General features: G+C 28.2%; 1 protein-coding gene across 3 annotated transcripts in view; it reads right to left on the bottom strand.

The window, feature by feature from the left end:
• LOC107165948 (lachesin-like) overlaps nucleotides 1-27,209 on the bottom strand; it is a 112,627-nt gene that overhangs the window by 82,064 nt on the left and 3,354 nt on the right. Inside the window, exon 1 of one of the 3 annotated variants that reach the window (XM_089226674.1) lies at nucleotides 12,813-12,949. The exons of 1 other annotated variant lie outside the window; for it this stretch is intronic. Coding sequence is in view for 1 of the 2 variants with exons in the window: in XM_089226673.1 (XP_089082799.1) it covers nucleotides 12,813-12,888 (76 nt within the window). In the remaining variant the exon portion in view is untranslated. Of the gene's footprint in view, nucleotides 1-12,812; nucleotides 12,950-27,209 lie in introns of those variants that run through there. One more of the 3 variants, XM_089226673.1, reaches the window with a different exon arrangement.

Here is a 27,209-nt window from a genome sequence, read left to right as displayed (position 1 = left end):
ACACAAATATAGGATTGTCTTGAGGTGAAACTAATTAAATTTTACAAACATGTAATAACAACCTCCCTCCTTTCTACCGTAAATTATAAAGCAGCTCATTTTTCTGAAAATATGGTCTAGAAGTCAAAATTTGAACTCGTGGTTAAGGATAATAGGTTTAGAATAATTAAGCTATTTAGGTGTCCTAACAATTTAATTAATTAATATTAAACCATCAATATATTTTATAATTTGTAAAAATGGTCCAAGTTAATAAATACAAAAGCAATATTACATCTATTTTATATTTTTGTAAAACCCTTTAGATGGGCACTAACCCTAGTAAATAGTAGATATGTATTAACATCTAAAAAACTACTCGTTGAACTTAAGAATTAGGAACAAACAAATTAAAAAAAAAAAAAAAATGATCCACTTAATAATTTACAACAAAAGTGGACAGAGGTTATCATTTGAAAAAAAGTGGTTTCACCACGAGACACTCTATGAGCAGTAAAAAAAATCAAGTATTTTATAAAATGGTCTTTAAATACATAACATTTAAGTAACAAGTCAGACTTTTAATACCTGCACTATTGCAGAAAAGGGGGAGACATGCTTGGGAAAACACTACATATTATTTATTATAGTAAACTACGTTCCACATAATATTATTATTGTTATTAATATATTATTATAATATAATTATTTTGGTTTCGAATTTTATGAATTATAAATATTGTAACAACCATAAATTTTAAAAAAACATAATAAACATAACATGTCTCTCATATAGAACACGGTTCTCCTAAATACTGTATTTTCCATTATTCCATAATTACAATTATAATTTAAGTTTTTAATATTTTACAGTAACTGTTATTTTAGATAATGATAAAAATTAAAGATATAACATTTTTGAGAAAATACTGTACATAAAAAATTAAAATACCATATAAGTAATACGGGACTATCTTGTTTAAAGTCAAAAGTAACCACATAATATTAAGTATTCAAAAACCTTTTATTTTTGTAACTCGCCTTTTTTTCCTCTAGAAGATTAGACTTTAGGAACGAATGATATTATTTTACATTAAAAATGTAAAATACTGAAATGGACCCAAAACCAAAAGTAAAGTAACTTCTTATTTCAAAGGTGTATTTAAACTAAATATCTTATAAGGAGTATTATTCTAACATGATATATAGGACATTGATACCTAATAAATTCTTTTTTTATCTTTATAAATACCATTTTTATTTAACGAAAATAGAACCCGAAACTTATTTTTCCAAACAAATCAATATTTTCTGAATATACACTTTAAACTATGAAATTATAAAACAATCTTTGTTGGCTAGGTTAGCACATTAAGTGATTGACAAGTTTTAAAACGCAAAAAAACCATTAATGTTTGGTAACCTACGATTACAGGACAGACCAAAAACCATATATTTATAAAGCTATACTAAGTAGGTACTACACACACACGATATCGAAAAAGTTATTACCATTTGGTCCTTATTTATTAATATTCATAGAGGATTTCTTTATTCTATACACATTGAAGTAGTGTTATACTAAAAACTCTCTTATATTGAGTCACCGCGTCTATATTTATTATATTTATCTATTGAGTATCGTATGTAAAATACAAAATTCTAATTAAAAAAAAATAAGATTTTAAAACTTAGGAAGTAATTTATTGATTTACTGTTTCATTTAAAAAAAATATTAGACATTCTGATTTACATTCATTAACTTCCATTGATATGCGTATTGAAAACCAAAGTTTAATAGATTATTATTTTGTTTTTTTTTTTTTTTTTTTTTTTGGGGGGGGGGGGGGGCTACGACTCAGCAGTTGAATAGGATATTTATTAATTTCAATATTTGAATAAAAAACATTTTTTTCTTTTAAATACATCTTTAATACAAACTAAAACTTTCTTTATGCATTTCATTGTATTATTATTAATATAATTATAATAAACCAATTTATATTGTGTATTCTTATTTTAAATATGTAAGTATAGCATTTATATGAATTGTATTCCAACTTATAACTCAATCTTTTTTTAACAATTCCAGATGTAAATAGACCAACTATAGGAAAATATCACAGGAACAACGAATGTCAGATTAAAATTAGAAATTAAATCAAAGGGACTCTGTACAAAAAACCATATCATTTACAGCACATAAAAACGATAATGATATACAATTACAAACCAAATAGATATTTTAAATGCAACACAATACCTATGTTAGAGCTGTGAGTGGGTGATTTTAAATTGTAATACTCAACAACAATAATATTATACACCTTCAATACGAACAAAGAAGAAAAACTACATACCGACCTGGGCGAAAGATTGATCAAACAATGAAATAATAAAATGTCTAAAAATAAAATAAAGAAATCGTATGGAAAATATTGATATTGTAAATATCTTTTCAATAACATTTAAACCACATTAAGGTCGTAAAAAGTTCAAAACAAAAAAAATAAAAATATTGTATTGTATTTTATAAATTTAGATAAATGTAAATATTGTACTTAGTTATGTAAAATAGTATAAATATTATCGTTATCTAGTAAAGAGGGATTATTTTAGTTGTTTTCGGTGACTTAATTTGTCAAAAGGCACGACATATATTTATATTTCAACCATAGTGCTTTAATATTAAATAACATAAATCAATAACAATGGTATTATAACATTGTTTTTAGACAAATGAGATATGCATCCCATTAGCAGAAACATAAAGTTAAAAATAATTTATAAAATATTCGTGGACATTCTAAATGCAATTTTGACAAGTTGTCTCGTAATTTGATATAAGTATGCAAGTTGACTGTTGATATTATAACAATTAACCAACATCTACCGTCGCCTTAAAAACGTTTGACAGACGTCACTTTATTACTATTTATGATTACTTAAATTAGTAAAATGCATTCATTTTAATATTATTATGATCCCAGAATTTGAAAAGAAATCCAATGAAAACATTAACGAACATTTTTTTTTAAATAATAAAATCAAAACCATAATTAGGTACGTTGAAATTTAAAGTAATAAACGTAATTAAAATATAAATTTAATTCTTCTCTAATTACCTTAAAGATTAATATTACTAAAGTTACCAATTGATTTTTATTTAACATTATAACAAAATATTTCATCTTCGTGTAAAACAACTTCTACAATATTTCATTTTACTTTTTGAAAATCAGTTGGGAAACTATATTGTACAAAAAGATTTGTCTCAATAAAGGAGAGTACAATTTCATCCTGTAATTATTATCTTACGTATATTTAGAATCTATGTTCAGCTCTGTAATCTTACTCGTATTTCTATTTTCACAGCCAACGCCTAATAATTAGCTGACCACCAGGCTGATAAGACAGACCATAAAACACAGTCACCCTCTTTAATGATACAATTTTTGAAACATAAAACCCGTCTTTGGTTTAAGGCAAATTAGGAAATTACTATAGATGTATAAAAAAAAACAACTTTGCAACTTTAAAACCAAATACCTCACGCATTACGCCGATAATCTGTTGAAAACTTTTTATGAAACTATGCTACCTCCTTAGTCGTGTTTTTAAGTTTTTTATTATTCTACAACAGAGTTCAAAATATAGTTTAGCCATGATCCACAGTAAATCCCTTTTTGAGGTAAACGATAATCTTGACTAAGCTATAGACTAAGTTTGACAAAATGTCCGTTAAGTTCATATTGAGATTTAAACAGTGGAAATCATATAAATACTTCAAACTTATAAAAATATATAGATATAGGTAGTAGATAGAATGTACGAAACATAATTCAAATTTGTCCAAAAAATATAGTGATACAATATTATAATAATGTATAACGTGTAAATATTTTAATTATTTGAAGTTTTGATCGTAATTATTATATAATAGGAAATTCGAATATTAGTTCTTAAATACTTCTTTCATAAACTTCTATAAAAACAACCATTTTAAATCGAAACCTTAATATTGTGTAAATTAAATGAAATAACTTAAATATCTATTCAAAAAACGATTTTTATAAATATACATTATTATATTTAATGAATCATTCTATGTTATTGTTATATACCTAGTGATGGTTTCATTGGAAAATTTGAATTGTTGTGAATATGACTGTTTGAAGAAGTAACAAAAAGTCAAAGGTTTATGTTGAAGAGATATGAAAAAAAAACTATTAACAAAACAAAATTGAAAATTATTAGTAAAATAAACTGAATTTCAGATGATGTGTTACAGTGGTATAAAGTTAGTATAGAAATATCATTAAGCAATGGTATTATTATTTCAACAAACGAAGTAGTTATATACAATTATTATACAAAAAAAAAACATAAAAAGACAGGTTAAGGGTTTTTCGTTTGCTTTTACCACCTTAAAATGACAAAAATTGACTTGTTTCTATTTTTTACATTTTCTCCGTATAGGCTATATCTAAAGTCGGCCAATTACCGAACGTATCGGAAAATACCGGACAACAACTCGTTACTTCAAACCAAAATCGTCTAATACAAATATAACAGTGAGATTTTTTTTTCCGTCAATTATTAACTCAATTCGAAGAAGGAAATCTAAAAGCAACACACAAAGTCACCGTTGTAAGCATAGAATTATATTTAATAGCATTAATTAGCTTTAAGGCTTGTATTACAAAAATTAATTACGTATTGCATATTAGTTATTAGTTACAATTTTATTATAGCTATATCAATAAATACCAATGGATTTTATAAACACACAATATTCCTAATATTATCATTCATTAAAAATATAATAAATCTAATAAATAATTATAACAATGCACGAATTTAATGAATTTATAGTTCATAATATATTAATATGTATTAAAATGTGTAGTGTATAGGATATAATGTAATAATAACTTAAAGCTATGCATTAAGCTAATTAGTTAATGAAAACACAAATATATGCAAATTTTCGGAGTAGAAATGTGCATAGGTATATACATAATGTTCTAGATTTTTGTTCAATAATAGTATAGAACAATTTATATAATAAAACTGATAATATTTGCACAATTAAAAAATTGTCTTGTTGCGTATTATTATTTTGTAATTTTAGTTATATTTAATGTTACTATAAAGTAACCATAACCAAATTGATTGTTATAATATGTATACAAAGACCTAATAATATTCATTGTTTTTAGATTATTGATCACGAATCTGTCGAGAAATACAAAGTTTTTAGTATACGTTGATATTATGTTCACAAATCAAAACTTTTATTCTGAATATCTATATTCATTAAATTCAATGAATCTTTAAAACAAGAACTTACTCATTGTCCTTATAATATTTATCTCTTCAGATATTATTGTGCTTGAGTACAATTGTCCAAGAAAAAGAAATTGACAAATAAAAATAACATAAAATTACATAAGTTAATCAATTATTATTTTATTGGAAAGTCTAAGCTCGTATTCAAAATCATGTTGTAAGCTATAAACTAATATAGTTGTATAAAATATGAATTAGTTATTTAAATATTAAAATCACTATTTAAGTATACACACACGATGAAGAAAATAACTTCTATTAAAATTTAAATATACATAATTTTTTTTTTTTTTTATTAATGATACCCTCGGAAAAATATACATAATTATTTATATTTGTATCACTATATCTATAAAGCATATTGTAAGTATTTTATAAAGACAATAGTCTACACACAACACAACTACCTATTTCAAGTGATTGTTGATATATGTTTATCTTACAATTCTAAAATGGCGAGTGGCTTACACTCCTTTCATAATAAATAAATATACGTATATAGTGATAAACAATAAATAATATACTATTTATTTGTTAAACTGAGCATTATCAAGTCAAGAAGTTAAAGTTAGGTAACTTTTAACTAAGTTAAACAATTGGTTACTTTAAAAAAAAAAAATTATAAATTAACAAATTTATTTTTGTCCATAATATGCAGTTTTTAATCACATTGACTTTATTATAACATTAAATTAATTTTTCTTAATATAACTATGATATGGATTTAAAATTAATTTTGGTTTTAGGTATGTACAACATTAATATTTTTTATTATAGAAAAAGAAAGCTAATAACATAAACTGAAGTATTAGGTATTTATAGTTTTAAATTATGTATTGAAAATTGAACATAAATACTTAACAGTAAACTGTCGAGACGTTGAATACATTATTTCTGAATTTAAATATGGATCAAAATACGTATACAATTAATACAAGTTTATACAGTAGTCACTCGATAATTCAAAAACTCCATAAATTGAACTAAAAGCTTAGTACCCACTCACCTGAGCAAAACCTCTATAATTAGAAGAAAATACATGTATTCCGGACCCATCGATAATTCGAAATGTCTGTCGGTGGGACACACTACAATTCGAATTTCTTTATACGCGATTATATAATATGTTCATATGTTTAAAGATTATATACAATCTATTTGATGTACTCGTAATAAAACTAATAACTATACGATGATTAAAATATATTATCGCGTACTTAACCTACCTAATCTAGAGTTTAATCGTACCATTTTGCTAAAATAAACCTCTGCAATGGGTAAACAGTTGTTGAAATCTAATAAACGTATTCAGTCGGAATATGGCCATGGGTTCCGTAAAGTATAAGTGTTTGTCGATCGCCGCAAAAAAAAAAGTGATCGCGCCAGTTGAAGCAGATGAAAATAACATACAATTGTTCACCTCTCTTTAATTCGAATTAATTTTGTTTCACAGAATTATTTGAACACTCGGTAAATAGAAAACCTCAATAAATCGAATTTGAAACTCGGTGTCCTGAATTTCGAATTATCGATTGACTACTGTATAAAATTAAAATCTCGCAAAAACACATTAGTTTAAAATCTCTCAACAATAATATTACAAAATAACCCATTTCGACATATAAAGAGACGTTAGTGCCGTAATCTCTTTAAAAAATAACCCAAATAAGGTCTATCTATCAAATATTATTTTATATTTATTACTTGAAATGTATTATTTTTTTTAAATGTTTTGATTGCACTACATTTATTATAAATATTCAGAAAAAATTTTCACTAATATTCAACTAAACGAAATTATTAATATTATTATATTCTGTTAAACTTACGAATCTTTAATATAATCGAAACTTATATTTTTAATATTTACTTTACTGAGCAAACCAATTCTGAATTTTTTGCTATATCTATATAAATATGTATGTTTGAACTACTTTGAAAAATGATTAACATATCACTATCGTTAAAACATCTTACTCGTTAAAATATTGTGAATTAAACTATAAGTCTTAGTATAATGAATTACAACGAACCAAACCATCTGATACCCGAAATTATAAATCTTCTCTCAAGGGGAGTTGTTGACGAACACATTTCCAACAAAAGCTCCAGAAAATATTATATAAATTTTTTCATAGTCCCAAACGCCTCGTAACATAGTGTTACCGGTGGTATTACATAGTAGGGATTTTCCTATAGAGTATAACATAAACATATCTTGCTCAAAGCTGTACTATCAACTAATCTACATCAAAGCTATAATTCTTTATCAAAAATGAAAAACATGTCCAATAAATATCGACATAATAATAATATAAGTATTTCTACTTATATTGTGCATGCAATATTACAATTTGTTAAGTTAATTGTTGAATAAAATGGTTTTTTTTATAAATATTTAAAAAAAAAATATAAACACAAAATACGTGTACGAATTTTATGAAAATATTCTTTGAAAAATGAATGATAACTTACAAGATTTATTTTAATAATATTTACTCACACTTATAAGTATAATATTGTACTACCAAAATATAATAAAATATCTTAAAATATCTTAGTTAAAATTGAATCAGCTCAGGTAGCATAATGAAAATCTAATTTTGTATAGCATAGTTCTTAAACAAAACTCTTTCTTTAATTTAAAAAATATATAAATAAACCAAAGTTAGTTATATTTTTTTATAAAATGGCACGAATATCTCAAATTAAGGTAATAAATAAAAATACAATATGTTTGTTTTTTATTGTAATCAGTATACTGAGTTACAAAATCAATAAATACCTAATACAACCTTATTGAATATATTGTCCTAATGTACGTGATAAATTACTAGTAAATTATACAATAAAATGATTGAAATAATAGTTTTTATCAATATATTAATAGTTTAAAGGCTCGGCCATAAGAACCTATCCAATTGACCAAATAATAATGTAATCACAAAGATGAAAAGAAATTGGTGTTAGTCAAACACAGTGTGAGAATATAAGACTTCAATTCATAATAAAGTGATTCAATCTTACATTCATACACGATATACATTAGACATAAAAATATATCGTGTGTTTTAATAATCATATGCACCCACTATCGAGACAAGTAAAAAACTCCTCAATTTCGTCAACTTAACAGAACTGCGTCAACTGATTTGAATATTCTAACATAGATTAAAATGTAAATCTTTAAACATAGGTAATAAGTAGAAATTAAGCAAGTATGTAAAAAATTAATGTAAATTTAATATGTAACGCAATAACGCCGGCTAATAACCACGCAGTTGATGCCACAAACAATTAATAATATTAAAAAAAAATCATATGACAGTGTTTTTTTTCTAATTAAAAAGTACCTTCGAGTCTCTCAAATAACTTAAACTATTTTTTTGTCTCTAAAATGATCACAATATGTTTAAATTTATACTCCCACTCCCCACCCACACAGTTTAAATTTGAGCTATCGAGACTCATCTTTATAACAATAACATCAATAAGTATACGATTTATATTCGTATTTCGTTTACTAATATAAGCATAATATAGAGAACCAGTGGACATAATACGCATGTGTCTTTTTTTTATTATTATCTGCATTGAAAATACTACATAATAATAAAGATGAATCACAATAGTCTGATTTTAACATTCAGTAAACGGTAAAATATGATCAATGGCCACAATCATGGAAATATTAAATATATACGTAATAATATAATAAGATATATTCAGATAGAATCGGCATATTTTTGAAAAAAAATTCACACACCATTACTTTTAAGCTATGTATATACTATCCTAAATTTAACACGTATGACATATATACTTTAGGTTGCAATAATTGTACACTTAAAATATATTCGTTTAAGTCAAAAATAATATTTATATTACTATTTTATATCATAAATAATATAATATACAATATACGAATTAAATTAGAAAATCAATAAATATAACGAACTAATTTGAAATGATATACCTGCGACCATTTAAATTATGAATAAACGCACCGAAGATTTGTTGTTTTTTATAGTGTAATAGGGAAACATGATAGTTTATTTAAAAATGTTGATTCATTAGTTTTTTCTAGTTTTATATATCTTAAACTATATACTCAAGTTTATTTTTTTTTAAACTATGTACATTTGTATCACTGAGTGTTATTTTCAAAATTTAATCGCCCAACCAAAATGTGTTAATATTTTTTACACCCCAGTGCTTTTGAATCTGTTAGGTATATAAAAGAGCGCTAAACCAAGAATACATCTCGTTATGCCACCGACATTGTATACAACCTCAGCCTTCTTATCACCGGTGCTGTGTAATATTTTCACCAGCGAGATAAGCCGTTCTATTGTCAAGCTGCCCAAAATGACAAAAGGCAAAAAGAGAAGAAAAAAAGACGCGTTACCAACGTCAATGATGAGAAGCCTAAGTGGATATGTTTTTTTTTCCACTTTTATTGTTATTATTAGTTTACACATTTTTGTGGTTTCCAATGGTGACGTGAAAACTCGGACACACAAAAGAGACACGGGGAAACACAAGTTTAACTCGAGGCAGGGAATTACTACAAAGATGGTTGTCGACGGATTAAATTGAGTTTGTCCGTTGACACCGCAACATCGGAAGAATGATGACATTTCAACATTGTTTTCTTCGGACGCTCCGAAAAATGACGAGAATAATTCGGTAAGAAAAATCGCTTATTGCCGTTAGACCAGATGGGGTCTCCTACCCGAATAACAAATTATAATTGTTATTTGTCCCAGTTGAATGATTGTCTGTCCGATTTGTCGGTTCGAACATTAAATTTAAAAAATCTCAACAAATATAATAATATCGATTATCGTCTACTAAAAGAGCTGTATAAGAGCATCTATGATTCAATTTGAAATTTAAAAAAAAAATCCGAACACTAAGCCAGAGTATAATTGATTTCATTCAATTGTTTTATAACAAAATTATTTAAGTTAATAAAACTTAATTGTAAATTCCGAAAATACCTTCAATAAATCCTGATAGAACTATGACTATTGCCCTACAATAGGTCTAATATAAAAAAATGCATTTATTTATTTACAGTTATAGTTTATTAAATGAAACTTGATCATATACAAAACCATCAAAATGAAAATTAATCTAAACAAACAAAAAGGTTCTTCAATATACATTAGAGCTTATTTCACATAATCTGTATTTAAATGTATAACATTTATTTTAAGTAGGTACTTATATTTTAAATAAAAAGACATAATTATAAATAAATTATAATAGTTAAAATACATGTGGTCATGCCCGAATTTAAAGAATATAACATAAATATTATATATAATTATTATTCTATAAAAAATCTTAAAAATATTTACCATTAAAAAAAAAAAACTGTGTAGGTACCTTTTTTTAACACAAGATTAGGTTATGTTAAGTATAACCTGTATCAAGATATCATTCAACAGAGATACTGTAGGTGCAACATTTTCAGAATTTCGTTATTAACCTGGAAGGCAAAACGTATTACTGGAGTATACTCGGAACGTCGAATAAATCATAATTTACCGTTTTTTCCTCTATTGTAACTGAGATATTTTTACCATAAATATTACCAAACTGTTATTTAAGTAACAAAGGTACATAATAATAAATTATTGAATCAAGCTTATTAAAATTATTTAAAAATGTATTTTTTCATTCTTTTATTTAAAATCTACAATGTTTTATTAGTTGGATATATATATATATATACGAGTATTCATACATATTTATGCATGTAAAAAAAAATGTTTTGTTATTTATCTGAAAACACAAAACAATTAGTTGTTTGTGTTGCTGTTAAAACATTTAAATTGTATTTAATTTATTTTATAAGAAACATTGTTCAAACAAACCACCTGTAAATATTTATCAATGGAGCTAGGGAATTCCGTAATTAACTTAGATTTTACACAAACATGTGCAATATAACACCATTGTCAGTTTTACCATAACAAATATTGGCAATGTTTTGTATAATATTAGGTATTTCTACAACGTCTCGAAATAATTAATAATCTAAAAATAATGAGAAATTTTTGTTATTATTTAACCAACCAACGCTCATTTTAATATTTTTCATTCTTCATTATTAACGGAACCCAAGATAAAAATTTTTCTGGAATACTGATTAATGGTGATTACCGCTCACATTTATTACATCTCCAATCACAATAATCATAATAAAATAATTTATTAAAAATAAGAAACAATAAAAAAATGATGAGATTCTATAAAATGTTTTATTGTTTTATTATTGTCTATTGAATTACTGTATTTTAAAATAATTATCAAAATTTCATTCGATATTGTACTATACCTACATACTTTCTTGATCTCTTAATATCTAATATATTGAATGTTATTAAATATTTAAAACCTCAATGGTGCATTATTCATATGCTTATGTGTTTACAACCTGCGAACATTTTGAAATTGTGCGGCCAACTTCAGGGACCTCCAAATCTGAACACATATCGATGAAGTGATAATTGAAACTCATCTTGGATACAAACATCAAAATCATACAAAACATATAACCTAATTTTACTTGACAAAAAAAAATTTTCACATTACAATACATTTCACGTCTTATGTTTGAAAGTACTCGTTATACATAGACTTGATGTGGGATACACACACTACTGTAAAAATAAATATCTATCGATCGACATCCTTAAGAGGACGCTACACCCGCATAATATGTTGTCTCCGTCTTTCAAGTGCGTAACATAGCAAATCACGTTTAGCTCCATTAGTTTAAAATTTAGAGTTAATTGACCTCTTTCATAAATTAAAGGTAACATTATTATTGAGGGCATCTCGTAGGCTTTTTATTATATTTTAATTTTAAAGTGAGTTATGTGTATTTTAAAATTGTAAATTGTTTGTATATCTTAAAATACTCATAACTCACTTTAAAATTAAAATATAATAAAAAGCCTACGAGATGTCCTCAATAATAATGTTACCTTTAATTTTTGTAACAGGTCAATTTACTGTAAATATTAAACTAATGGAGCTAAACGTGATCTGATGAGCATAAAATTTGCTACGTTACACGTTTGTAAGACGAAGACAACATATGCAGGTGTAGCGTCCACTTAAAAGTTGTTATTTATTATTATCGGAGATCGTGAAAAAATGTATTAACGTTGCAATTTAATTCGCCTGTCGTTCTACCGTCATCGGTGATGTACCTACTAACCCATGGTACGAGGAAATCACATATCTCTGCTAAATGCTGATAAATATTTTATACAATAATATTATGTTATATCCTTAATATTATTATCATTATTATTATTATTATTATTATTACTCGAATTCGACACTATAACACGTTACATTGTATGACTATAGGAGTTTTTTTTTTTTATTATATTATGTAATTTTATCAATTCGCACGGATTATAAAGCATAATAATATAATATTCGAACGGGCACCATACCTTGAAACGTCCATGGTGTGATATCCGCGCGACTTGGACCACGTGACGGGTTAAAGATTCGATCAGCGGAGCGCATTGCCGACTAGTGCACAATCACGACGGCCGGGCGTCACTGCGGGCGGTTATGTGCAACGTGCCGCGGTAGCCATGTGACGACGACGGCGGGCGCGAGCGCCGCCTACACGTAAACACGCCCTCGCGCCGATCAACCACCTCCTCGCGATTAGGTAGATGGTTACACGGCGGTTGCGACCTAAGACAAGGCCTACAATTCTAGGAAAAACCCATTTGCTTTTTGATTATTTACTATTTTTTAACATTCTTCGAATTTTTTTCGGTTATGCGTGTCATTCCATAATATTATATGGCAGTAGATCAGAACGATCAGAACGGCCTGCAAACACAATCAACATATTATTTTTAAACGACAAATATATATAATTATGACTCATAGTAAGTTTTTTAAATACACGTGCATGCCAAAACGTGTTGTTCAGACAAGTTTAACTCTTATAAATATTAATATTCTACTACTCATAATATTACAATAGAATTACGTACACTGCAGTTCTTACATCAATAAAATCTGTACTGCCATTGAATTACATTATACCTACGTTGTAACAATCATCTAAAATTTAAAATATTCATCAAACGCGTCGCACATTATAACGACTGTGGCGTGAACGTCGAACAAATTAAATGATTTTCTCACCCAGCTGTTTCACATCACCTAATCTTACACATATAACTATCAGTTAAGTCGTAGCATCCGAAATCAGGAGATGCTCTAATTACTTGTGAAAAACATGAATATTTTTAACCAAAAAACTTAGTTTACTAAATCATAATACTTTGGTTAAGTAAATCTAAATAATCTTATCGCATTTAAAATTAATTTGATATGTACATTAAACATCATAATAGTATAATGTATTATGACAATATTCGGATATATGGAAAACCGAATAATTAAGAAACTATAAATACTAAATCGTGCCTATGCATAGATTATCCCTATGTAAACAATTACAGTTACCTAATTATTAAATATATAGCTGCGTCCACTCCTAACAAACGTTTGGGGAAACATTGTTTGTCAAACATATGTCGAACGTTTGAAAAACATTTGTCGAACGTTTGTCAAACATTTTATTAATGACAACAAACGTTTGTTTATAATTTGATGTTCGCTATATGTTTGCCAACAGTCGCGACCATATCAGATATAGAACAAGTCGCATGCTGCATTGGCGCTGCTGCGTTTGTTATAATGCGTAATAAATATCAAAAAAATAAAAATAATAATAAAAAAAGAAGGTGGTGGGAAAGACAACTTTTTCAGAGAAGAAAGACTTACAGTGGTGAGAATTTCATTTTAGATTTACATGAAAGTGATTTATTTAGTAATTTTACCAGAATGTCAAGTATTGATTTCGAATTTTTAATTAATTTAATTGGCCCAAAAGTCACAAAAGAAAACACTAATTTTCGTGAAAATATTTCTGTGGCAGTGCGTTTAGCAATAACTTTACGATTTTTATCAAGTGGTGATTCATATCATTCTCTAATGTATACGTTCAAAATATCAAAGCAGTCAATATCACAGATTGTACCTGAAGTATGCGAAGCATTAATAACTGGCCTTCACACTTCTATAATGGTAATAAAATACACTTTTTTACTATATATATAATATATTATAGGTATATGCCTACAGTGTGTTCACGTTAAGAGGTACCACTGAATATCTCAGCTGACTGTATAATATAATATATAATATACTAAATTTTATTCTACTTGATTTTTTTTTAGACACCATCAGATACAAACAGTTGGCTGAAAGTTGCTTTTGATTTCGAAGATAAATGGAACTTTCCTCACTGCATAGGCGCCCTTGACGGAAAACATATTTTATTGCAAGCTCTGTTTAAGACCGGAACTGAGTTTTTTAATTATAAAGGCCACTTCAGTATAGTATTAATGGCACTTGTTGACGCGAACTACTCGTTCACATACGTAAATGTTGGCTGTCGGGGACGTATTTCCGATGGGAGTGTGTTCAAAAACACTGACTTATGGAAAAGTTTGGTAAACAAATCTCTAAATCTACCTCAGCCTAAATGTTTACCTGGTAGAGATATTTCTATACCATACATTATAATGGCTGATGATGCATTTTCACTCAGTGAGAATATACTAAAACCATATCCAGGACACCAAATGAAAGGAAGTAAAGAAAGAATTTTTAATCATCGATTAAGCAGAGCACGTAGAGTATCCGAAAATGATTTTGGCATTATGAGTTCTATATTTAGAGTACTTAGAAAACCCATGTTACTAAGTCCAGATAATGCAACGTCAGTTACCCTTGCATGCGTTTACTTACACAATTTTCTTCGGGCTAGTAAAACCTCTAAAAACTCTTAAACTCCACAAGGAAGTCTTGATGTCGAAAATGAATCAGGAGAAGAAATTATACCAGGGACATGGAGAACACATTCAGAAAATACATCATGTTTACCTCTTTCACGTATTGGACGCAAGTCAGGAGGAAACCCAAAAGCTATAAGAGACGAACTTACGACGTATTTTACAAGTGAACATGGAAGTATTCCTTGGCAAGATGAATACGTTTAATTATAAAAATTATATGTATATATAATGTAGTTTTAGTAAATAACATATTGTTTGTAATTGTTCAAGTATCACTTTATTAAATTAATTTTCCTATTCATATTAAATAAATAAATTAAAGTTAAATAAGTCGGCAACTTGCGCGTGAATTTATATATGTTAAAAAAAAATTATAACTTACATCATTCTATACAAATATAATAATATATAAAGTAGGAAAATGAATAACAAATGAATATTACTTCTCAAAAATATTAAATATAACATACTTTAATAAAATTGTACATAATCTTGCATATTGAAGTTTTGTAATTGTGGAGATTCTCTCGCCTGTTTTGTAGAAGTAGAAGGAGTAGAAGGTGGTTGTGGTGATGGTAAATTCTGTTCTAATGGCTGAGGTACCGAAGCATCGTGTGTATATTGGTCCATTTCGGTTTTAAATAATAGGTTGTCTATCTGATTTTTAAGTAAACACACAGATATTGTGTTTTTAATTTTCCTTAATCTAAATTCAACTGATTCCCCATGCACTTTAAACTCATCCCTTTGTTGGTCCTCTTGTATTTTTGAATAACAAGATTTCATAATTGCATATGCTTCTTTCGTTTGATCATCATCTTCATTATTTATTTTTGGCATTTTTGGGCGTTTGGGCGATAAAAAAAGTTTCTTTTTTTTTATCTAAATTTGCTACACTTTGCTCAACATTTTTAGAATGATTTTCAATTTCAACAGAATTAAGTTCACTGATAGTATCCTCATTGCCCGATTCTGATTTAAGTAAATCAGAATCCAATAAATTACTTTCACCATCTTCACTGGTATTAGATCGCGTAATTCTTGGTGTATTTTTATTAGATAAAAAGTAGAAATATTTATATGCATACCAAGGTGTTTTTATATCATCGGCCTAGACATACCAGGTTTTAAAATCAAAGCCTTTTTTTCTCTGCGATACTGAGTTAGAAGAGATTCAATTTTTTTTCTTACCTTTTGTTCCTCAGCGTTAAGTTTGTTAGCAATATCAATAAATGCATCAGTACGTCTTATCTTATTTTTATAATCGGGAGATTTTGTGTTCCATAAGCAACTGGCATTCTCATATAATTGAATTAAATCGATTATTTTCTCTTTAGACCACTTTTCATTCATTTTGTGACTCGGAAGTCGGTATATTAACACTGAATAAAAAAATAGAAAGAATAAAAGATACCACTATCCATGTGTGGTGTACTGGGTCACGTGCAAACTGAATACTGGTTTTCTTGATAATTAAATTAATTAAAATTAATATTAGTTCAATAAACAATACTACATATATGTATATAACAGAATATTTATATATAAACGCGCGATATTACCGCATTATCTCGCTATAGTCTGGAATATCACAAAATAATAATTTAAAAATAGTATATTGTTTAAATAGTCTATCACGTATTGACACATCACCTCACGTTTGTATCCGTTCAGAATTTAAAATTATTAAATTACATTAATAAACATTTAATTAAATAATTAAATAATATAAATTATTATTATTATTATTTAAATTAATATTATATTATTTATATAATTTACAAACATACATTCAAAATGTTCGCTTAGTGAGCGAACATTTTTGTTTGGGTTATTGACAAACAAATTTTTTTGGAAACACGTCTACCTCAAACAAACGTTCGAAAAACATTCGTCAAACGTTTGCTAGATATTTTTGGTGTTCGGCGAACGTTCGACAAACGTTTTTCTAATTGTTTGTTAGGTGTGGACGCAGCTTATGAATTAATTTCAAATTAAATATGTATAAATTTGTCTAATATGTATTTAGATCAACAAAAACAACATTCCTCTATTTTTTATGTAATTTTCAGCTAAACAAATTTATAAAACTATACTAATTTTAAAATATCACGCACAACTTTTAAATGAAACCATCTGTGCTTTAAAAATAACCAACTGCTCTTTCAAATTCAGAGATTTCTCCCTTGGTAAACAAAAATTGGACTTTTGGGTGTACTAGTCAAAGTTTTCCTTCTTATCATGTAAATCGACCAAGTTTATTCACCATGAAAAGCATTCCACATTAATTCGTATTAGAAAATAAAAAACCACACTACTGAAAACTGATTAATTAAATATTATATTGTAATTACCACACGTTTTCGCATCTATAAGACAAATAAATATTTTTAACCTACTTAAATATATATTTATTTTTTAAGTCTATTTAATAAGTATTAATAATCGTAGTTATTGTAATCCACCGTTACACGGATTAGTTATGTTAGGATTTTATAGTTTTAAGTATTTGATTGATAAATAAGGTCTAAAACAGTGCAAAGAGCTTAACTATTACAAGCTTTTTTTTTCATAAAACTTTGACAGTTTAATTATAGGATATTATTCCATATTGCATTCCTTGACTTTACGGAAAAAGATCGCTAAAATAATTAAAATACTCTCTTACTTAATAACTTTTTCTTTTATAAAAAAAAAAATAAAAAATACTTCAATGATAACGATTATAAAGTTTTAAAATCCTCTTAGACAATCTAGTTATTATACTATTAATAATTTTTGGAAAATCTTATGAAAGGGTTTAATTCATTTTAGAAAATAAAGCGATTAGTTTTGGTATATTTATTTTTTAAATGAAACCTTCAAGTATTCAGGATGTACTATCTATGTATACTACAACCAAAAAGATTTGACATTTTAAGATTGTGTACCTATAAAAATGTTAATCATGACTCATGATTGACCAATACTGACTTTGGAGATAACCCTCTTGAAGGATTATTAACTTGAAAATTGGAAATTTGAAGTTTTAATTAATTGTTCGTTAAAAATTCAAATATTTTTTAAATAATCTTCGATCTATTCCTTTCTTTATTTTTATTATAATATTTAATAGTTTTAAATAAGAAAACAAATTAGTTCATTAAAACTAATTCGAATAAGTTTCCGGTTGAACAATAATGTTGTAGGTATATTTTTAAATTTTTTTAGTGACATTTTTTTGTTGGCCGGCGTGTTGTATAGGCAATCTCAGTGCATTATTGGTAGCATGGTCTTTCGTACAAGCTTCAAACAAGAACGTCATATTATTTTTTTCATGGTTGTATTTACACTTATATAAGTATTTTTCTATCGTCATAATTTTTACCAATTTATACATAGGTTTTCCTACTTAATTTAATAAATGATTAGGTCTACCAAGTACATACGTATATAAAATGTTGTATAATATGCTAGCTGTATCATTCAGAGCTGCTTGGGGAATAAATGAAACTGAAATGAACAATCTACCAGCGGTGAATGGTGATAAATAATTTTTTTCTCTCGTAAATCATTATTTATAAACAGAAATAAACGAATATTCAGTTGTTATAATATTATTTTATTTTATAAATTTATATTATAATTATTATTTTATACCGGATAGCCAACCTGCAATAACTGGTTTAATTTATAACTATCCAAGCCTTCCTTGAATCATCAAAATTGGTCAATTCATTTTTTCCCCTTTATTGTTATATACACAATCTGTAACTCATGGGTGCAATAATAGTATTAGCCGAGATAAATAAAATACATAAATAAGATTGATAAAAGCAGCCACCCAGTGATGACACTTATAAATTGAGGTTATACATTAATTTATATATGTATATATGAATTTATTTATTTGTTTTTTTTTATATATATTATAATATTAATATTAAGTTAGCATTAATTCATTTTTAACTCTGTAAACCTTAACAATACTCTATCACTTTTTATATTATATAATATAGCTGTTAGCCGTGACTTTTATAAAATGTAATATACTGACGACCCGTCTGAAATTCTAAATTATGCATACCTAAGCAAAATTTAGCGTCAATTGGTCAAAAACTGTGGACATGTTTAATTTAGTTTTATAACATGACGAATATTATTGTATTCCAATATGCTACACATGTAACGTGAATCTATCGATTGACCACATTGTTACGAAATTCCCAAAATACACCGAAGCACGGACAATCTTCGAGAACTCATGATCCCTCCATCTTGCTTTCAACGAAGATAACATTGAAGCAATCTACAAATTATTGTATTATACTAATTTACACCATAAACTATAAATATTTTTAAATATTTTATTCCTGTTCTCATTTGTTACAATTGTAAGCTAATAACCTCAAGCTGTTGAAGCCTTTATGGCTTTATTCTAAATAAAAAATAAATAATAAATATCTGTGTTAGAAAACTATCTATTATTTGAGTTTTGCTTCAATTTATCAAAATTGACTAATTATTATTTTAAGTATATATACTTTAAAGTTTAAATTTTGCCTCTACTAAAATTATTTGATTGAAAATAGTTATAGTCATAATAAATTATTGTCATCAAATAATATGCGAATAAAATTTTAAATAATATAAAATATTTATTGTTGTCCTAAATGGAATATAGATATTATATCTGCGCCAATCTGGGCAGGGGCATTGGTGTATGCTAACAATGTCGAAGGATTGGAAAGTCCTCAGCGGAAAATTACACTGAGATGCATTATGGCATATAGAACGGTGTCTACCGCAGCAGCTCTGGTAGTTAGCGGAATGATCCCCGCCATTGGACAATGATCCCCAGCATTGGAGAATCAAAAAAGATTTACGAACAAGAGGCAGGGAAGAATTTTTGAAGAAGCAGTTGAATGTGCAATCACAATAGACAAATGGCAGAAGGAATGGATGGACTCCAAGAAGGGAAAATGGACGTCCAGACTTATACCAAATGTCAAACCTTGGATCGAGAGGAGGTTCGGGGATTGCGATTTCCATCTGACGCAGATGCTTACTGGTCATGGGTGCTTCGGTAAATACCTGGAGAGATTCAAGAAGCGCCAAAGCCCGGAATGTGTGGTCTGCGGAGCAAAGGAAGACGATGCCGAACACACGTTATTCGTCTGCGACAGGTGGTGGCAGACAAAGAGTGAGGTATGTGTGACACTTGGAGCGGATCTGGAGCCAGACACCGTCGTCTCAAAAATGTTGGAGAGCCGGGAAAACTGGACCCTTGTTAAGCAGTACATAACCAAAGTGCTCTCCACGAAGGAGGAAGAAGAAAGGGCATTGCAAAGAGCATCGCAAAGACACATTAGTTAAGCAAAATATATTGTGCGCCAACGGCGAAAGTTGGAGGGGTAGAACCCTACAGTGCATGTAAAGGCTACCGCCTTAGTTAAGTATAATTGCTGTAATCTGTTGTATTTGTCATGTAAATATATGATACAGATACAGGGGGAAGGACGACACAACCAGGTGAAGTATCCCCCTGTAGCGCCGTGGTTCCAACACACACAAAAAAAAATGGAATATTAGATATTATATTGAATATAATAAGTAGTCAATTCCAAAAATGTTAAATCAACTAATAGGTAGGGAAGGGGTTGCGACTGGCATAATATAGGAGATTCAAAAACTGTAATTTTATTGGCTATTCGATAAGCCACTTGTATGAGGATGATATTATATTATTATGATATACACTCGAATGCATTATTATTAATATTTGTAAAATATAAACGTTCTTTTTCAGAGTATTTTTTTAACGATTTTCAAGTATAATATTGTTTATTCGTTACATTAAAAACGTTTATATCTTTATATAAACCTACTATATGTCTATTTTATTTGATATTTTATATACATAAACTAAATTTTATTTTTGTTTAGTAATTTATTCGTACCGTGCTCGCTCCAAAAATCCTGTAGGTCATCAACCGCGGAAACCAATACACGCTGGGTAAATAGTATCAACATTTTGATAACTGTTGCGTACACACACACAAATTTATAACTATTTGATATTTGTGTGTGTTGAGTATATATTTATATATATATATGGTATTTGCTCGGGTGAAAAAGTGGCTGGTTCGAGAGATAAAAATAGGAAGAGAGAGAGAGAGAGAGTGAGTGAGAGAGATGGTTTTAATAATATTTTCGTTTTTCGCAATTCACGGACCGTGGGTATCTACGCAATGTGGTCCATTACGTACGTGTATTTACAGTGCAAACATTTTATAACACATACATACACATCGTATCAAATAATAATAATTAGAGACCCATAACGCAGCCCAATGACAACGATTTATAATAATATACATGCATATATTATATACCTATGTATATACATATTTATCCAAATATCGACTCAACGACGCCGCTGTAAGGTTTGATGTGGTACCTAAACCAGCCCAAATACCGAAATACCTAGAGTTTATATATATATATATATATAGTTATATATTGTATATATATATATAATGCTCTCGGTCAGCGCATAAATCGCTTTGAAACAAAAGACTAGTAAACAAACAGTTTTATATATACATACATATCGATATATGTGTATGTGTGTATTATTTGCATACCAATACCGATGAAACAGTCACAATGAAGCTTTTAACCACTTATACCACTTATCCGAGACCAGACCACCCCCCCCCCTCACCCGGATAAACAACTAACTCATCTTCGCTATATTCTCTTCGATCGCTTTTTAACATTTTTACCGCCGTCCGGGCTTGTTCGACTGCTGACGGTTTAAGCACTGGTCAACGTGATATATTATAGCGTGATATACCACGCGATATATTTAAAAAAAACTACAGAAAATCAATATTCAAATTAAATATTATATTGTATATTAATTATTTTTATTCCGATACTGCAGTTTGTAGCTTTGTGATTATTTTTATTTTTTAACTGATGTGATTTTCGTTATGATTTATTCATATAGCATTAAACAAATAGTAGGGACTATATACAATACACAGTCAAAACACGGCTGTTATGAACGGGTGCCACGTGTGCAAAGGATAAATATGATGACCAAAAACTGCACTTTTGATAAACTGTATAACTACTAAATGCACATATTGCAACAACTGCAGTCTGATTAATTTTACTCAATAATCACATGTTTGACTTTCGAACATATAAATTATAAAGTTCGTAAACGTATTTTATAAAAAATTAATTAAAGTTTCATTTGGTTTTAATCTACTTACATAATTATTTATGATCTACATCATGAATATCTTCTATTTTAGTACAAAAATCATAATTTTATAATACCTATTGTCATATTAAAAATAATATCAATTATTTTCTTATTTTCTGTTTACAAGGATTTAACGATGAACACAGAAAATGCAATGCACACATGCACATGCATCAAGCAGATATGTTTTATTGAAATTCATTAATTATAAATAAATGTATGTAATGTATATAATATATATCATTAATAAGTACGAGTTCTTAAAGTAATGTATTATTACTGTCCAAAATGATATGTAGGTAATTAGTAATAGCTTATACAATGTATGAGCTGAAATTTTTAATCCATACAATTTGTATTCAACATTTCAAGCATTTATGTAATACAACTAGTGATTAAGTTGAGGTAATATGATATATAGACTTATTCTTGACAATACTCATTGAAATTATAAGATAAACTCTTTAATTATAAAAATGAGGATTTGTTGAAACTTAAAATGGTTTATGTAAACTTTAAAGTATACTAGGTCAAATTTCCAATCTATGAACAAGTTATGAGTAACTTTGAGAAAACTTTTAGTTCTAAAAAGTGTATTACGAAAAAGATGACATCATATAAAAATTATTTGCTAGGAGTTTCAAATTAAAATTGTAAATGTATATTTTAATCATAGATGCTCGTCGATAAGTCAATAAATAATTAATGAACAGTTTTTATTTTAGATATATAGAACAATATGTATCTGTTAACTATTTAAACATATTTATTATTATTTATTACATAATTTTAATTTTAAGCAAATTGTTAAATTGTTTTTACAATTAGGTTAAAAGAACGCTGAAAATATTTTATTCTTATACAGTTGTCATAAATTAATCATTTGAAGAGATATTAATTATTGAACAGTGGGTGGATAAAATAATTAGTATAATGGAAAAGCTCATAAAAATAAACTTTGCGATGAGTGAGTATGAAAATATATTAAATCAATATTAAATATTTAAAATAAATAGTTTTTTTGTTTATCCAACCGCTTGTATGGATTAAAGAACGAACTAATATTATAGCTATTAATAAAATGATGAATTCGAGTTTATTTTATATTTTAATTTTTTAATTTTAAAAAAACTCGGGCAATGGATATTTAATTGCTCTTCACTAAGAGTCACTGTAATGGATGTGTTATTATATAATTATTAAAAAATCACACATCACAAAGAAAAAAATGATCTTAAAATTATTATTAAAGCTAAACCATGGTAGTCAGAATTACTAAAAACGATTATGTCAAAATTAAATTTAAATAAAAGTATTAATTAAGGATGTATCTAGGAATAACCACGTGACATTACATTATTGGGACGAGCTCAGAATAATCGCCTATATTATCTTACTCGTGTAAAAGTCACTCGCATAACAAAATTCATTATCAACGCAAACATTTTATTTTTGATGTTTGTTTTATGTAGAAATAAGTAATTTTTGTTTATTTAAAATGCTAATAAGTGATATTTTTGTTACGAACATAGTGTAGTTACAACGGAGCAGCGCGTCGATTTATTTTGATAAACATTTTGAATATTTCAAACAAAAACTAAACACTTAAGAAAAATTCTGTTCCACTAACCTTTTTAGTACATAAGACTTTATACATAGGTAAGTAGTTTTCTCGTCTAAATTTGAGATTTTAACTACTTATTCGTGTAAATATTATCTGCTTCACATAATAATTTATCTACTTTTAAAGTATATTTTCAAAATGTTGTCGTATATATGTGGCATGATATACGACAACATTTTGAAAATATACTTTAAAAGTAGATAAATTATTATGTGAAGCAGATAATATTTACACGAATAAGTAGTTAAAATCTCAAATTTAGACGAGAAAACTACTTACCTATGTATAAAGTTTTCCAAGAAAGCTCAAATTGTTCTTCAATGCTCGTCTTAAACGACAATAGACTATAAAAGATAGAAGCATCCGAAGTCATTTCGTCGGTCCTAATGGTCGGGCGTGATTTATTATAATAATACAATACATAGGTACAATACAATATTCAAAAGTCGTTTTATGTCTAGAACTGAATTTATAAACGAACTGCATGCATTCGGGCTGTGTGCTAGGTGGACGATGGGGGTACGGCCCGCGATGGTCGTGTTGCGATGGTGGTGTTGTGGGTGGTGGTTGCGCAGGGTCGTCGGTGAACAGAAAACCTTATATCCCACTACAGGTGGATAGCTGAGGGGTGGTGTGTATTTAATGTGAGTGGCGCAACGGCAACGGAAACGTTCTTAGAGCTTTGTCTCACTCGTCCTACACACACCTACCCCGACTACGGAGATCGAGGACGTGACGAAGCAAGCCGCGAGGGGGGGGGGCAGCAAACCGAAAGCGTACAATACATACATAGGTATCCACTCGGCACGGGGTCTTTTGTATTATTCGAAAACAGCGACGATACCTTTAAGCTCTCCCTCTCTCTCTCTCTCTGCAGCGAAACGAACAAGACTAGCATCATGGGCACCAACAATATCCATCCTGCAGCCAACCAAGCCCGAACAGATGCCAACCGGCTACAGAACGATCGCGCGCAGAGCGGACGGGGTAGAAACGCGAGCGCACGCACGTCGTGTTAAGGAGCGGCACAGGTGGTGGAGACGGTGGTTGTGGAGGCGATGGCGATGGTAGTGGTACGGGGAGAAAGAGCAAGACTCGACGGATAAATGTCTGTCTGCACAATATAACCTCATTAGCGTCCCTTGTAATCGCCTGATGAGCGCAAGGCATTGTCTTTTGTTACGATTTGCCATTTCCTGATGAGTGTTAACCACCGTTCGCGAAGGCTTATCGAAAAAACCCCATATATGCGCACCAAAGACTTTGGAAACACAAAAGACGCGTTTGGTATTCATTCAACCGCGCACTATACGAAAGCGTGTTCTTGATGTACACACACATTATAGTAATATATAATATCATCGCGTATACATAGCTTATATAATGTACAACATATAAATATAACACACATATTATCATTAAGTATATACATAGTATATATCACACTGAGACTTGTGTATACAATATTAAAAAAATATTATAATATATTATATACCATATATATTATATAGAATATAGATGCTATAGCGTAGGCGGCCCATCGAAAATACATATCTAAGTATTATTATATTTTCGTATGTACCAAACTATCACAGAATAATATAATTACCTATATATTATTATTACACAATATACGTATTGTGCACCCCGACGACACATTTTTTTAACCGACGTCGAGTTTCCCGCGCGCAATCCACCCGCCGCTTTTTAAAGTTTTATCGCATTGTTATTTCCCGCCCTCTCCGCCGGGCTGCAGCACAACATTCGTGAATAACAAACGAGCAGCTATATAATACAACCAGATCGGAGACTCGCTGATGATGTTGCCGGGTATAATAATAATAATAATATGCACTAATGTGGGGGGCGGAATCCTATACTAATGTCGAGTGAATTATCCGATAGAGACGATTTACTGTTTGTATAATATGCTTAATATTATAATGATATTGTAATATATTATTATAAGTATTAACTACAACCGTGTGCTTGTATTTACCATTCCGTGAATTTTTTTACGAATTATTATTGTATGTTTATGAAATATTCACCGGGAATAATAACACGGTTTAACGCCTAAATAGAATACGTGAGAATGACGGTCGAAAAATAATTAATATCTTCGTGTCTGTGATGTAGTTTTTTGCCACATACTGGAATTAGAATATTATAATGTTCTGTTAAGGAATATACATATAGTAAGACCTGTCTATAACGGACCCTCTATTAACAGAGTCCTTCTTATAACGGAAAATGTCAATAGTCCCGGTGCAAATAATAAATGCAATTTCTACCCTTCTGCGACGGAAAACTCTTTATAACGGAAAAATATTTGGTCCCAAGCGATTCCATTATAGAAAGGTTTTACTGTATATATGTATTCATATCATAATTATTACTATATTAATTATATTTATATTAATCGACTAGATTGTTGCGGTTATTTTAAATGGCTCAATTTTTAATGTGAGATGCATTAGTATTTTTACACTTTAACTTTACCTATAATGATCAACGCGTTTCCACATACGACATATTTTAATAGTCTATATTAAAATTTTTTTTTTTTATTGATATTGAAATTTACATAACTAAATTTCCTCTTCGACAACACAGGCCACTAGTGTTACATTTTTAGTAAAATACAATTATATAATAATAAATATGGTATATAATTTAAATAATTTTACAATATATGTAGAACGTAGGTATTATATTTAATATATAACATTGAATTTAAAATTTTTTTGTTCATATTAACAAAACTAACCTACACCTAAGATATGATAATAATAATAATAATCGATGTTATGGTTTAAAATATTCAAATATATAGTAAATAAAATAAATAGTAAAAGTGAACGTTTGTTTTTTGATTCATTCAATTTCAACAAAACAATACATTATTTATTAGATCTCTTTTGGGGGTCAGAAGTATCATACAATTATATTTATAATTGATGTCAGATTAACAATGGTATATTAAGGTACCTTATAGTGGATCCCATAATCCCTGACACCTAGAGTATCACAGACACTGGCATTAATAAGATAACATGCCTATAAGGTTTTTGTACCT

The sequence above is a fragment of the Diuraphis noxia genome, unplaced genomic scaffold (assembly GCF_037042655.1).
Source record: "Diuraphis noxia isolate RWA-SAM2 unplaced genomic scaffold, SU_Dnox_SAM2 contig0004, whole genome shotgun sequence".
In the NCBI taxonomy this organism is placed as follows: domain Eukaryota; kingdom Metazoa; phylum Arthropoda; class Insecta; order Hemiptera; family Aphididae; genus Diuraphis; species Diuraphis noxia.
The sequence above is the reverse complement of the archived record's forward strand: the minus strand, read 5'-3'. Positions and strand labels throughout refer to the sequence as shown.